This window comes from Catharus ustulatus, chromosome 6 (assembly GCF_009819885.2).
Source record: "Catharus ustulatus isolate bCatUst1 chromosome 6, bCatUst1.pri.v2, whole genome shotgun sequence".
NCBI classification, from domain to species: domain Eukaryota; kingdom Metazoa; phylum Chordata; class Aves; order Passeriformes; family Turdidae; genus Catharus; species Catharus ustulatus.
In genome coordinates, this window is record NC_046226.1 from 3,673,133 (window position 1) to 3,688,969 (window position 15,837).

Genomic DNA, 15,837 nt, shown 5'->3' on the forward strand with positions numbered 1-15,837 from the left:
GTGGATCTCCAGGCAGCTGTTCCAAATGCTGTTTCACAGCTGGAGCTGCCTTGGCTACTGCTGAGGACACCATCCCACAGATCCTCAGTCACACCCAGTCCTTGCTGGGGCAGGAGTTTTGCAGTTCCAGCTGTGGGGTCAGAGGTGGTCGCTGTGCACCCTGACCTGTGTTACAAACCACATCTGGGGAGGATTCAGCCACACTGAGGGGGAATAACCTTTGAGGCTGGATCAGCTGGGGATACCAGCACAATTCCTGGAAGCAGGGAGTGCTGGAGTCCCAGGCAGGGAGGGTAGGAGCTGGATGTGCAGGTGATTCCTTGAAACAGGAAAGGGCTCCTGGACTTTGAACCATGTTCTCCTTAAACATGGCCATAACCTTCTGTCTGACAAAAATTGTTCCCATCTGCACCACGAGTTGTAATTTTATACAGAGGATCTAAATCTAGGCTTTCTTGTTAATTAGGTTGTAAATGAGTTTTTAATGATTTCCTTTTTTTTCCCTTCTTCCAGGAATTGAGTGATAAAAGGCGGAATGTGGTGGTGAATCTCACCCAGGATGTGGGTCACCTCAAGAAGCTGCTCGTGTCAATAAGCCAAATGCTGTCAAAGGGATGAGGACACTACAGCCAGGTGGGTGTGAGCAGGATCCCCCCAGTTCAGCTGTTGGGAAAGCCACTGGTGTGGTATGGTGGGACTTTGTTCAAATTAACAACTCTCATGTCAGAATCTGAGACTTTTGGGTTTGGAAAAGCCTTCTCAGACTGTGACTCCAGCCATTCCCCCAACTCTGCCAAGGCCAATACTGACCATGTCCCCAAGTGCCACATCCACATGGCTTTTAAATCCAGGGATGGAGATTCCATCACTGCCCTGTTCTAATGCCTGAGCCTGGTAACACTTTCAGTGAAGAATCTTTTCCTAATACTGACCCAAATTCCACATGCAAATCCCAAAGAGCTCCTGGTAGGCACTGGACTTGTTCCTCTGTGGATGCAGGTGTCAATTAGCTGAGGCTAAAGATGCCTTGAGTCCCCATGTCCCACTATAGGGATGGAATTCCACCCCTTCCTTCCACTCCCTGCTACTTCCTGCAGCAGGTTGCCCCAAGTTTTGTTCTCTCAGAGCCTGAGCCTTTTTTCCTCTTTGTTTGCTCCACCAGCAAACTTTCTGAACTTCCATGTTCTGATTGCTTTGGGATGGAGGATATAAAATAACCCCCTGGGCTTTCACTGAGCTGCCCATGAGCTCTTCATCCAGTGACAGACACATTGACAAGGCTTTAATTTTACAATTAAATTACTATTTAATTTTGAATACACAGCCAGCTTGGAAACCTAGAGCTTTGTGCTAAATGACCCAGAGTTAGCTGCAGGTTGGATAAGCTCAAGTCAGTGAACTTTTTAAAGAAGCTGATGCAGATTTGGGTCTTGGAAGGCAGCACTGAACAAGGAGTGTCAGAGCTCCCTTTCATCTGCTGAGGATGGGGATTTGTATTCCTGATTCAGGTGGTTTTTATGCTCCTGCCTTTGTAATTCAGGGGCAGCAGAGCTGGCAGAGGGTACCTGGGTGTTGTTCAGGTGCTCTGGAAGCTGTTCCTGCTCAGCCTCCACCCCCCAGTCTCTTCCCCTGGGCTTCCTCCTGAGCTGGCACCAAGGAAATGCAGGTGGGGTGCTGGATTTTCCCTTGGGAGCTGCTCCTCTGACCTGTGGTTTGTGTTTTTCCTGCAGGGTGAAGTCACGGGGGAATTGTTCATTTGAGGATAGCAGAAGGCATTGTATTATATTTTGCCAAATTAAAGCCTTATTTATGTTTTCACCCTTTCTACTTTGTCAGAAACACTGAACAGAGTTTTGTCTTTTCTAATCCTTGTTAGACTACTGATTTAAAGAAAAAACCCAACTCTGTAGACACCTCCAGAGTTTAGTTTTATAATAAAAACAAACCTGTTTGGATAATTAGACCTTTACATTCCTGGAGAGACAGTAAACACTTAATCTTTTATCTTATTTTGCTCAATAAAACTTGTTCAGAAAACTCCAACGTGGTAAAGTCACCGATGGGAAATGACATTTTAATACTGATGTTGTACACTGTTTTACTTAATTACATTTTTGGGATTAGCTGCCTCTGACTTCAACCTCAAGTAAACACTCCTTTTTTTTTTTTTCTTTTTTTTTTTTTTGGTTGCTAATGTAATCAGTTTTTGTAATGGTGTCAGCAAATAAAGGGATGCTATTATTCAAGGTGTTCCTGCTCTCTTCTTTCAAGTGAATTTGGATGACTCAGGTGAGGTTTGCACCTCTCCCCTCCCCAAAATGAGCATCAGGCTGCACCCACTGTGCTTGTTTTTGGGCAGAGGAGGAGGCACCAGCTTGAGAAGAGGCAAACTGGGCAGATTTGGCAACTCCAGAGTGAGTTTTTATTGTAAAGTAAAGATATTAAGGTTTTAAAAAATGCAAGAAATCCCCATCAAAGTGCCATTGAATTGTGATTCTGTGTCATGTGTTGTCTTTGGGAAAGATCAGGGAGTGAACAGCTGGGAACACTGGAAATGGCAAAGGCAGGGGTGAGCAGAGTGTGTCCCTTTGCCCCAGATCCACCCCCTGGATGGGAGTCTGGGGGGAAGGAGTTCTGGGAGAGGCTTTGGATGCTCTGTTACCTTGAGCTGTGTTGGGAACCAGTGTGGGGAGGGTCTCTGATGGGACAGGGATTCTCCTGGGGACCCCTCCTCTGTGTGTCTTAGAGGAACCTCTCAGTCCTGTGGGATTTGCAGTGGGCAAGGTGAGGATTTGTTGTTTTTTTTTTTAGAACACTTGATGTGATTATCTAGGGAAGGCAATTAAACAGAGGTCAGTCATTAATTGGGGTTAATTGCAGAGGTGAAACAGCTCAAACTGCTCACCCTGAGCTGTTCACACTCCCCTCTGTGCTATTTTTTAGTTCATAAGTTGGCCTTCACCAGGCAGGAGGTAAAGAAGCCTCTTTCTTACATGGTTCCAGTGATCTGGATCATGCCAAGTCCTGCTGAGAGCAGTGAAACAGCTCAGAAGAGGGAGAAAAACCTGGGAAATGTGGTTTCCTCACAGCAGGAGCTACCTCTGGTCTCCAGCTGTGGCCATGAAGTGTTGTATTCCATGGAGCTGTTATTCCATGGAGTTAAAACCCAAATACCACTGACCTGACTTGTGTAGGTGTTGGATGTAGAGGAACACCCCTGCAGCTGCAGGTCCAAGGAAAATCTGAACCCTGGGGGATCTCCACACTTGGCCAGGTTGAGGTCAGAGGCTTTAGCAGGTGTCTGAACACCTATTTTGGAGTGTAGGTGGCAGTTAAATGCATCCATGCAGGTTTGAATGGTTTAAAATGATTTTAAACATAACCCAGGAGCTTCAGTGGTGATGGTTTGGGCTGGGGGTGTTCCTGTGTCCCTGATTCTTTCTGCCCCTTGGCCACCCATGCTGGGAAGCTCCTCTGAAGCATCATCCCAATGGAACTGGACTCTGCAGGTAAAGTGATGTCCTTATTTCCTTGAAAATGCTGGAGATGCCTCATTCAAGAAATAAATGTTTTTGGAGCAGACAGGAGTGCCTGGAGAGCCTCTGGCTGTGTCTCCAGGCTCCTGACTTTGGGTTGAGCTGCAGAGCAGGGGGTGAAGGTGCTGCTGCAGTGCTCAGTTGAAAAAGGGAGAGATCTGCAGCATCCTTCCCTTTCTCTCGTGGCAGGAATTCTCCCTGGAGGGGACGGGAAATCTTTTTGTTGTGAAATTTTCGTTTTAGGGGATGTACAGAGGTGTTAAAGGCAGCTGTGCAAAGATCCCCTGGAGAGCCCAGCTGAGCACAGCCTGATCCCTTCTCTGGGAGGTCAGGCTGCTTCCCCAGGAGCACTGGGAAGAGGGAAGGATGCTGTTTCATCTCTCTGTCCTCTCCAGCCCTGATAAAACCCCACTCATCTCCCGTTTGGAAAGCTTTGCCTCGCTGGTTTGGTCACTGAGAAATCCCTGCTGCTCTGAGTGTCTGCTGGGACAAAATGGGGTGAGAAAATAATAAATTCAAAAGTGTGGGAAGCTGATTCATCAGTGCAAGGGCAGAGCCGGTGCCTGGTGTGTTCCCAGGGCTGGGATCCCTCGGATCTCTGCAGGACAGGACGGTGCCTGCCCGCGCTAGAGGGAGACAATAGCTAATGCATGCAGGGATGCTTTTCTTGGAAAACAGCCCAAAGGGGGATGTTCACATGCTGGCAAATGGATTTTTATTTATTTATTTATTTATTTAGAGGTGATTTGCACTGGAAGAACCCACACTGTGGGATGCTGCCTGTCCAGCCTGGCAGCTGCAGGGGAAGGCTCTCAGCTGTGTCCCTCAAGTTGTGCTGCCTCTCCTGAGTCCCCCAGCAGGGCTCTCCCACCCTTTCCCTGCTGTATCTGGCATTTGGGAGCAGCAGGTTGTTTACCCAGGAGCTGCTGCTGGGTTTTCTCAGGCAGTGACTCACTCAGCTATTTATTACTGCCCTTAAAAAAGGAAAGCTCGTGCAGCTTCAATTCAACCCCAAATAATTCAGCTGATTTTGCCATAAAAGCCCTCTGCAATGACACAGCTGTGTGTTGTCCTGGGGGTCCCTGTGTCCCCCTTGGCTTTCTCCTGCAGCTCTCAGGGATGTTTGCAGTTTGGTGGGGCCAAGATCTTGCCAGGCTGGTTTTGTACTGGGGGGCTCCTCTGTAGGTCTGGGTGGGGGGAGCTCCTGCTGGCTGAGTGGGGATTCCTCAGGGAGCTCCCAGAAGGTGTAAAACACCAGATTTCTGCCACACTTCAAGGTTAAACATCATCTTCCACAAAAACTCTCCTCCATGGGCTCAGACTGTGCTTGTGCCCTGGCTGGAGAGGAAAGCTTTGCTATGGGTTGTAATGCCTCCAAAAGGTTTAAAACAAATTGGGGATGATTGCTGCTTTTCCAGCATTCTATTCCTCACATCCTATTGGAGAAGTATCTTGCTCTCCCAAATCCCTGAGGATCCCCTGTCAGCCCTGGCTGTGGGGGGAGCAGTGGGTGCTCCTTGGAGGGAGATTTAACCAGATATCTTCACAGAGGGTGTCTTCTCTCCCAGACTTGCTTGAAATAAGGCTGGATAATTCCTGAAGGCACAGATTTTGCTGGGAGCTCTGCCTGTCACAGGGGGCAGCATCAGAGCCTGAGCAGTGACCTCCTCTAGAGATTCACCTGCATGTTTTACTCTGTGAGACTGCCAAATTAAACGGGTCAGCAACAGCCTTGAGGAGTTCCCCAAGCCTGTATGAATGGCCAGAAGTACAGGAGAACCGTGGGAATGCCAGGAATTGCTCAGGTGTTCCCTGGGGGAGCTCACCTGTGGTGTGTCCCCTTGCAAACCCCACCTCTCCTCGTGCTGTGACACGGGGATGTGCAAAATGTTTCATTTCTGTTGGAATTTCTGTGTTTGTGTTTCCTAGGGCATGTCTGGGAGGGTGCTGGCAGTGCCCCTGTCGTGGTGTCCCCTGTGCTTGGGGTGGCTGCAAGGTTTGCTCTCAGCTCCTGCATCCACAGCTCAATCTGCACGTGGCTCCTCGGTGCCTCTTTGCAGCTTCCTCTGGGGATGCTTCTATTTTTGGAGTGGTTGCACCTAAAAATACATCTTCAGGCTCCTGGGGAAGCTGGCTCTGCATCACTGAGGAGCTAATTAAACTGGGGGAAACGCAGGCACTCGAGCAGGGCTTATTCCATGTTGCTGAAAATGTTGTGGGTTTGGTTTTATTCCATTTTTGCAGCAATCCATGCTCCTCTTGCACTGCATGGGCAAGGTCCAGAGGTTTATCCTTCCTCTGTGGGAAGGGCAGGTTTGCACCTGGGTGTTTGGGCATTAATGTTTTGGGGTTTTTTTGTGCAGCTGTGAGCCCCCAGACCTGAATTTCAGCCCCATGGGGGGACCTGGCAAACAGATTTAAATGTCACCCTGTGCATTTCTGGAGATCTGGGGTTAATATCCAGCTCAGATGTGCTGAGGGGTCCCAGTGGGCTTTGGATCTCCAGCTTGGCCATCAGCAATTCTTTATATGAACAAAACCACTGTCAAATGTGGCTGTGGGTCCTGTTTGTGTCACTGTGGGGCCCAAAGCCACGAGAGGATGGAGACTCTGAAGGTTCATGGCCTTTGTGATGTTCTCACAGGATTTATTTGTGTAAAACACCCCTCACCCCCTCCACTAGGCTTAAAGCAGAGCAAAGAAAGACCCCAAGAGCATTTCAAAGCTCATATTCAGAGCCAGAGTGTTCCTGCAGCACATCACTGCTGCCCAGGCCATCCTGGAAGAACCTGATCTCTTGCTTAAGCAAATGGGCTCATCCTAATCCAACCCTATTGAAAACAACCTGAGCTGCACCAGGCTCGGGATAGAATTCTTTAAAATCAATAAATATTTCAGGAGCAGAGGGAGCTGGTCTGTATCAGCAATGCTGGTCCTGCCTGGTCATTATTAATTCAATGGATGCAGTTGTAAATTGGCTGAGGAAGCACAACAGCTGAAATTTTTAGTGCTGCTTCCCCCCACATGGCTGAGAGGATTTGCTGGATCTTCAGTGACTCAGAATGGGGCCCTCAGCCTTCACCCAGGTGTTAAATACAGCAAGAAATAATTGTTTTGCCATGCCCCAGTCTGTGTCCTTGGCCCCTGGGTGTGTGAAGCTGTGACAGCAGGACTTGGGCTCCCAAACATCAGCTGTGCTTCCTAGGGTGTCTGTCCTTAATTTCCTGCTTTTGGGGCCTTGTAATGGGTGAAAATCTTGGATTAAGGAGATGCTGGCTGCCCTGGCAGAGTGGGATCTGTCCCTGTTCCCACCCAGGCATTTTGTTACCCAGCTGAAAGAAAAACTGATACCTCTGTCCTCTCCTGGGGCTTCTGAAACCTGAGGAGGAAAAGCAGCGAGAGCAGCCTGTTTGTTGGTGTGTGTGAGAACACAACTGCCCTCCTGAGAACAAGTGTTTGTAGGGAAATAGCCTGAAAATGGGACACAGGGAACAGGAGCTTTTAAATACCATGGAATCACTGAATGGTTTGGGTTAGAAAGGACCTTAAAGATTGTCCAGGCCATGGCAGGGACACCTTCCACCATCCCAGGTTGTTCCAAGCCCCATCCAGCCTGGCCTTGGACACTTCCAGCTTCTCTGTGCCAGGACCTCACCATCATCACAGAGAAGAATTCCTGCCCAATATCTGATCTTTATATTTTTTTATATGTATAATATAAATATATCCTCCCCTCTCCCCTTACCTTGCTGGAGGGGTAGGGGCAGCTGAGCTCTGGGCTGGTTTTGGGGGGGTTGTGGCTCTGCAGCTGTGTCCCCATGTGGCAGAGTCCCTTTGTTCTGGCCCTGTGCCCCCTTGGGAGGTGTCATTTGAAGAGCTTTGCACACACAGTGTATTTATTTTAAATACACATGTACATGTTCCTGCTGGGCTGGGGGGCTGTGCAGGCAGAAACTCAAACTCTCCCCAGGTTTTCTTTGCCCTGGGATTCCTGTTCTTGCTGCTCAGGGTGATTTCATTGCAAACCTTGTGGTATTTGTCAGGTGAATCTCTCTCTGCAGGGTCCTGCTGGAAGCTGAGGCAATTTCACCCCTGCAGCTGGATAAAGGGTGAATCCTGTGGGACTCAGAGCAGGAGGGGATCTCCCTGCACTGCATGTTCAGCAGGTCTTGTGCCAGTGATGGGGCTCTGATCCCCTACAAACATCCTGTCCATGTGGTACCTGTGGATCTCTGTTTGTGGGGGTGGGTTCCACCAACAAGGGGAGGAGTTCTGTGGTTCCAGGCCAGGTTGGATGGGGTTTGGAGCAACCTGGGATAGTAGAAAATGTCCCTGCCCGTGGCAGGGGGCTGGAATGAGATGATTTTTAACCAATCCAAACCAGGCAGTGACTCTCTAAATCCAAATTTGCACTTAAATCTTGCCTGGGGATGGCCAAATCCAAGCATGATTTTTTCCCTTCACCTCTTTCTTAAAATCCATGTTCCAGGCTCATCTTTTACCAACTCAATCCACCTTTCAGCATTAGCCTTTGCCACCAAACTGGTTCCCCAGGCCCTGCAGCTGGCAATAAGCTGCTGTAACAGCAACCAGCATTAACACAAGGGCTACTCTTAATTACAGGAGCTGCTGTTTATCTGCCCAGCTCTGTTTGCTGCTGACAAAAGCCCACTCAGGAGGGGGGTCTCTTGTTAATAAGCTGCCTGTGCACCCCAGCAGCGATATATTGATGTATTTTTAATAAATATCCTCCTTTAAAGGGCCACATATGTATTCTGGGCTAATCCTCTCATTACAAGATCGCGGGGCGGCTCCGAGGTCGGTGCCTGGCAAAGCTGGGTTTCCTATTCATGGCTGGTGCCTTAGATCTTGTACTTCCTGAAGGGGAGAGATGATGAGAGCAATAACGACTCGCTGTGCTAATTATTGTCATCCTGGAAGTTTGGAGGAGGGAGGTGCATCGCCTCAATTAAGAAAAACGGGGAGCGATAACCCGATAATAGGGAAGCCTTTCATTAATCAGTCCCCGTGGAAATGGGAGGCTCTGCTGAGGCTTCTCCCTGTCCACCATCCTTCCTTGGGATGGGATAATAGGGAGGAAATGGGGATTTAGTGCTGGGATGGTGGCAAAGGCTTGTCCTTGGCAGGAGCCTTCCAGCGAGGGTTTTGCTCTGTGCTGGGAGGGTGAGGGTTCACATCCTTCTGCTGCCTAAGCTGGAGCAAGCCTGGGGTTAGTGGGATGGAAAGGCACATTTAAGCTTTCCTCTCTGCTGTTTACCTTGCTCTCCCACTCGGGTTGCAGGGGCTTTAATTTTGTTAAAATCCGATTAAAATATCCCGTTACCATTTGCTCAGTAACAGCGGCTCTGTGTACTCTGGGAAAGGGGAGAGGGCTCAGATTAGAGCAGCTAAGCCTGCACAGGCCAGCAACCACACAGGCTTTGAACTGCTGCATCCTCATTTTAAAAAGTGTTTTCCACTCACTTAAGTTTTCCCTACTTTCATCCTTTTTTCTCCTTTTATGTGAGACCTCCGAGTCTTTTCTTCTGCTGGCTGGGGAGAATGAGGCATGCTGGAGGTAGAGAGACTTTTAACTCAGGCTGGTACTTTGCAGGATAAAACATTCCTGGCTCTGTCACAGTGGTTCTGCATGGATCCCATGTGCAGGTTGATAAAACAAATCCACAATCCAGAGTGCAGACACTTAGTGAAGAGCATTTTATTTAATTTCCTGAAATATTTACACATTGCATGGAGCAATGGTAGGGCTGGTGTGATCCCCCTGACAGTTTTAAGAGGGTTTGGATGGTTCACATCTCTTCCTGCCTGGGTTTAAACTCCTTGGCTAGCAGACCTGGGAGCAAGTGGTGAAGGCAGCCTTGGCTTTGCAGGAGCTTTGTGCCTGCAGGGAGTTGCAAGATGGGACAAGCATCAGCCTGGAAGGGAATTTAAGGAGGTGTGAGCTGACCCTCAGCAGTCTCCCAAAGCAGGAGTGAGGAGTAGAACCTCTGGGAGAGGTGTGATGCTGCCTTTGGGCCTTTTCCTAGTTATTTTAGTAAAGAGATGGAAGTTTTCCTCATCATCAGCTGTAGAGGCATCACATGGAGAGCCCGTGCTGGGGGATGCTGCAGCATCCACCCCTCCATGGAGCTGCCACTCACGGGCAGGGCTGTCCCCACCATCCTCTTGGCTTGGGATCCTGTTGAGGGAGAAACCCTGGGCAGGGAAATCACATTTGTGGCTGCTGTCTGTCTGGAAATCACATCTGTGCTGCTGTTGAGTACCAGTGGTGCTCTGAGAGCATTTGCTCCTCCACTGCTGGGTCTGGGGGAACACACGTCCTGCAGGGATGGGAATTTGGCAGCACTCTGGTTTTTTTTCCTTCCTCTACAGGCAGAGAGGGTGCCTGGAGGGGAAGGATTGCCTCCTGTTCATTGCTGAGGATGCTCAGCTCTGGGGGAGGAGGTGGTGATGGAAATGACTCATCCGTCTGGCGGGTCCCTTCTCCTCTGTGCTGCTCCCACGCGGGAAGGGGATGGTTCTCCTGCTGCTGGGGAGGGGATGGTTCTTCTTCTCCTGGGGAAGGGGATGGTTCTACTCCTGCTGGGGAAGGGGATGGTTCTCCTGCTGCTGGGGAGGGGATGGTTCTCCTCCTGCTGGGGAAGGGATGGTGTGCCATCTCACACCTCCCAGCCCCGGGGGTTTGTGGTTTTGTGTGTCACCTAAGGGAAAATAAAAGGGTTTTTGGGCAGGGTAAGGACAAAAGCTCTCCAAGCCCTCTCCAGCAGCCCAGGGGCTGGGCAGGGTGTGGTGATGCTCTCCCAGCTCTGGTGGCCTGCAGCATAGGATATCCTGAGCCATGTGTGCTTTCCATGTGTTCCACAACCATCCATGAGCTTATCCTGTCCCTGCTGGAGCTCCCTTAACCGTGGTGTCCCGAGGCAAGGGGATCCACAGATTGAACACCCACTCCTAGGGATCCACTGTTAAATCCGTGCTTGCAACCCCAAACGTGAACAAAGCTCTTAAAGCCTGCAGGATTTGTTCCAGAAATTCCTGGCGCGTTTCAGCAGCTCCTGGGACCTGATTTCATATTTTGTACAAATGTTTCCCTGGCCCCCGTGAGCAGAAGGCGAGCGAGCAGCTCGTGCAGCAGCTGTTGGTGTCACAGCTGATTTTAGCCCAAATTTGGCAGCTCTAAGCTCAGAGCTTGCCCAAAGGCTTCAGCTTCTCCAGCCCTCCCAGCAGCAGGGTTTGATTTCCCCATGGGTTCAGGCACCAGAATGAGTAAGTTGTCAGGAGCAGGTACAGAGAAATCAGCTTCAGCCTCTCCTCAAGGCTCCTGTGTGCTGCTCCAATGAGCTGTCCCGGAGATTACAGGTGTTGGGTGAGGCAGCAAAGCCTGGATGCTGTGGGAGAGCCCCCCAAAGGTCTGGATGTGGGGAGAGATGCAATGGGATGGATGATCACAGCTGAGTCCGTGGTGATGGCCTTGGGAGAATCCATTTCTGCAGGTTTCTCCATATCTGAATTCCCAACCAGTGCCAGCAGTGGCTCCTGCCCTCCTGCAGTGCCTGCTGATGCCTTGGCAGCATCCAGGCAGCTTTTCAGCTCCAGGACTTTGCCAGTGACATTTTGGGATTAGAGGGAAACTCCTACCCATGAGCATGTGGCTGCACACCATCAATACTGTGACAGCACAGGCCACAGCAGTCTGCTTCCCACATCCATCCATGGATCCATGGATACATCATCATCCATCCATCATCCATCTTCCCTTCCACCCATCATCCATCATCCATCCATCCATCATCCATCCTTCCTTCCTTCCATCCATCCATCCATCCATCCATCCATCCATCCATCCATCATCCATCCATCCATTATCCATCCATCCATCATCCATCCATCATCCATCAATCCATCCATCATCCATCCATCCATCCATCATCCATCCATCATCTATCCATAATCCATCCATCCGTCCATCCATCCATCCATCCATCCATCATCCATTCTTCCATCATCCATCCATCCATCCATCCATCATCCATCCATCCATCCATCATCCATCCATCATCCATCCATCCATCCATCCATCCATCCATCATCCATCATCCATCATCCATCCATCCATCATCCATCCATCCATCATCCATCCATCCATCACCCTTCCATCCATCCATCATCCATCCATCCATCCATCCATCCATCATCCATCCATCCATCATCCATCCATCCATCACCCTTCCATCCATCCATCATCCATCCATCCATCCATCATCCATCATCCATCCATCATCCATCCATCCATCCATCCATCCATCCATCATCCATCATCCATCCATCCATCATCCATCCATCCATCATCCATCATCCATCCATCATCCATCCATCCATCATCCATCCATCCATCATCCATCCATCCATCATCCATCCATCCATCCATCCATCCATCCATCCATCCATCCATCATCCATCCATCCATCACCCTTCCATCCATCCATCATCCATCCATCATCCATCCATCCATCCATCCATCCATCCATCCATCATCCATCCATCCATCACCCTTCCATCCATCCATCATCCATCCATCCATCCATCCATCATCCATCCATCCATCCATCCACTATCCATCCATCCATCCATCCATCCATCCATCCATCCATCCATCCATCCATCCATTCTTCCATCTTCCACCATCCATCCATCCATCCTTGTGCTCTCAGCTCTTTCCCCAGCCCCGGGACCCTCTGGCCTTTTACCTTTGTTTTGCTAGGAAAGGTGAGCACTGATATTATTCTCCAGAATAATTTTTTGTGGGAGTTATTTATAAAGCATGGCTCGATCTCAAAAGCCTATTGTGGCAAATAGTAGGCTGCTTGTGTGGCATCCCTGAATAGGAGGGGTGTTATCCTGTCCCCATGACAACAAGCATTTGAATTAAGAGCCGTCTCCTCGGAACAATTTGCCGTCACATGGTTCAGAGGAAACACTTTGAAACCCTTGTAGTTCTTTTCAATAGGCTTGATTGTTAGCGTCTCCCAAACTTAATCATTAACAGGGCTCTGCAACAGATAATTACTGTGCTCTGCATTTTTCTGCTGGGCACAGCCCCGGGACTCCGCTCGCCCTGAGCTCCTTCTCCTCCTGGAGGAGGTTGGATTGGGGAAGTGGGTGATGGATTTTTGGCCAGCCTGAAAAATTTGGGTAATTTAGGGCAGCAGTGCTCAGGGATGGATGGTTTGGAGGGGTCCATGGAGTGACCATGGGATGTTTGGGACTTTCTCTCCTTCCTTGGAAATACCCACCTTTCCTTGACCACACAGAGACATGAAAATAGGGTTTAACACAGATCCTGGTGCTTTGCCTAGTTTTTGGGTTTGGTGAAGGACAGCTGGGTGCTGACTGTGCTCCTCAGAGCCTCGAGTCTGCTCTGATACCATCAAGAGAAATAGAAATTGAATATATAAAACACAAACTTGACCTTTTGGGGGTTTTATTTTAATTTTGGGGGGGCTTTGGGGTTTGTTACTTGGTTTGTATTATCCAGGTGAGGAGAAGACTCATTTTGCACCCCATGGCAGGATCCTCCAGGCAGGACCAAGGATCCCTGAGTGCAGCACTCTTCCCCCAGTCACGGTGGTGAACTGGGAGCACTGGTGAGCCTCTTTTGGCTCAGCCCAGGGGCTCCCAGCAGCAGCTCCTTGTCCTGAAAGAACGGGATTTGCATTGTGCAGGAGCAGGTGGCAACAGCCTCATTTGCAATTTCTGTGCCTGCCACATGTCCCTGCAGCAGGTTAAAGAGATGGGGCCTGGCTGGCAGAACAAAAAGAAACAGGTTTGAGAGGGCCTCCTACACCTTCAGAATCTGCCTGGGTGGATCCAACATCCCCTTCCTGTCCTGGACTCAGCTGGTCAGTGAAGCAATTTGCACCCTCGTACAGGGCCATCCATCAAGGGACATGATTACATCTCCACTGCAATGTAAATGATGTCACAGTGACAGAAGTGTCCGAGGATTCATTTCTTCTGCCTCACACCTTGCCCCTCCCTGCATTTATGCAGAGTCAAGGGTAGCATTATCCCATGCCAGTAATATTTCTGTTTAACGCTATTGTTTGATTAAGGAATTTTTGTGGCTTGTTTTGCCTTTAGGAGGGGGAACCCTGATGGTTTTTTGGCTGGATGAGTGGTGAGTGGAGGCAGTGCTGGGCTGTGTGTCAGCAGGGTGAGCATCCTGTCCTTTGCCAAAAACTGCCACATCCTGTCCCTGCCCAAAACTGCTGTGAGATTTCCCTGGGTTATCACAGAATCATGGAATGGTTTGGGGTTGGGAGGGACCATGAAACTTCAAACCCCATGACAAGAACAGCTCTAGATCAAATCTGTGTCCAGCAGAGGAGCTGGCAGGGAATTTGGTCCCTACTAATTCAGAGTTTTGTCCTTGCTGAAAAGATGTTGGTGCCTCCTCTCTCCTCTGTTTCTTCATCTCAGTTTCCAGAAAACCTGCTCATGGGTTATATCCCACCCACACATCTGGGTTATTCACCCTGATAGGATCAAGATATCTGCAGGAATTCCCTTCCAGAATGGTCCTGATGCCCTGAGAGGGAGCAGGAGAAGCCTCCCTGCAGCCTCTGGCCAGGCAGCTGCCATGCAATTAAAAGATTTTGCCAATAAGAGGTTTAATTAACCCTGGATTTCTAGGGCTGCACTCACACGTGTGTGTTCTGCAGCCAGGCTTTCTGTTGGATGAGCTGGAATTTTACCCCAGCTGCAAGAAATTCCTGATGGGACTTGTTTGGGTCACAGCACCTGGTGGTGGTTCTGGGCTGGTTGGGGGGATACAAACCCTGTGGATGAAGCAATGCCATGGGGAGAAGGTGAATGCCATGGAAATGCATTATTTCAGACACCTGGAAATCCCAAACCACCAGTGATGGTGACCCCACCACCCCTGGAGAGCCTGAACCAGTGGCTGTCATAAAGGAAGGTCTGTCCCATCCACCTCCTGTCAAGCCTTTGCTGAATATCTTCTTTACTCTTTGTCCTTTGTGATTTTAGATAGCCCTGCACTTTTCAGGGTGTTTCAAGGTCAGTGTTGGTTTGAAGAGAATTGATGTTGGGTTGGCTGTGACAGTCTAACAGGAAAAAAAGGAGTGGGAACACTTGGGGTGATTAAAACATTTCTCTCATTTTCACTTAAAACGCACTGGCAGGACTTTTCCTTGCCCATCCTGCTCTCCAGGCTGGTTAGGAGACCACCTGCAGGAAGACTTCAGCCTCTTCAACCTGAGCCAATTTTGAGTTATTAGGGCCACAAAGCTGCTCCTGGAAACACGAGGCTCTGACTTTCATGGCACACAATATTTGTAACAGGCTCAGCTGAAAACAAACCCCTTTTTTCCTGAAGTGTTGTTCTGTGGGATTTTTAATTTTTATTTTTTTAAATTTTTTTTTGGGAGGGGGGATTGAAACAGATATCCTTGGGAAGAGCTGTAAGCCACTGACCTGGAGGGGATGTTAATTGATGTCAGCAGCCTGTTACTCCCCACCCCTGCAGCTGATAAGGAAAAGGAAGCTGATATTTGTGTCCCTGGGACAGCCTCGTTAAATAGGAAAATAACAAATGGAAAAACAGCACGTTCCAATGGTACCCCACTTTCCTGAAACTCCAAACACCATCCTGGGCTGCCTCTCCCCATACAGGGCTGCTCATCTGTTTTGTAGGGATGTGGGTTTTTCCTGGGGAACAGGCTCACCACGTGCTCTGGGAACACCCCAGTCTTGAGCTAAATGCACTTAAATCTCTTTTTTTGTTGGCTTTTTGTGGTACCAGGTATAAATTCTAATGAGATTCATGGGGTTCCCAGCCTGTTCTCTCTTCCCTCCATCTCCCAAGCCTTGGGCAGCTCCTCCAGCTCCTTCTTCCTGCATCAGTGATGCCAAACTCTGCCATCCCCTGCAAGAGTGCTGCTCATGAGGGATGGTGTGTGCCTCAGTCACTCTGGATTTACCCTACAGTGACTGAAAATCTAAACAAAACTAAACTCTGGCCCTGCAGCTGAAGAAATTTCCTTTGCTCTTCAAATCACAGAATCCCAGAATGGTTTGGGTTGGAAGAGACCTTTAAATTCATCTCATTCCAGCCCCTGCCAGGGGCAGGGACACCTCCCACTATCCCAGGGTGCTCCAAGCCCTGTCCAAATTGGCCAGGAAGACTTCTAGGGATCCAGGGGCAGCCACAGCTTCTCTGGGCACCCTGTGCCAGGGCCTGCCCACCCTCACAGAGAAG

General features: G+C 49.4%; 1 protein-coding gene across 11 annotated transcripts in view; it reads left to right on the top strand.

The window, feature by feature from the left end:
- The window catches only part of KTN1 (kinectin 1), a 74,105-nt gene extending 71,864 nt beyond the window's left edge, over positions 1–2,241 (top strand). For all 11 annotated transcript variants that reach the window (XM_033062641.2, XM_042779388.1, XM_042779390.1 and 8 more), the window contains 2 exons: positions 514–633; positions 1,731–2,241. In XM_033062641.2, coding sequence (XP_032918532.1) covers positions 514–618 — 105 coding nt within the window. In that variant the 3' untranslated portion in view covers positions 619–633; positions 1,731–2,241. The remainder of the gene's footprint in view (positions 1–513; positions 634–1,730) is intronic.
- Positions 2,242–15,837: the final 13,596 nt, after the last annotated feature.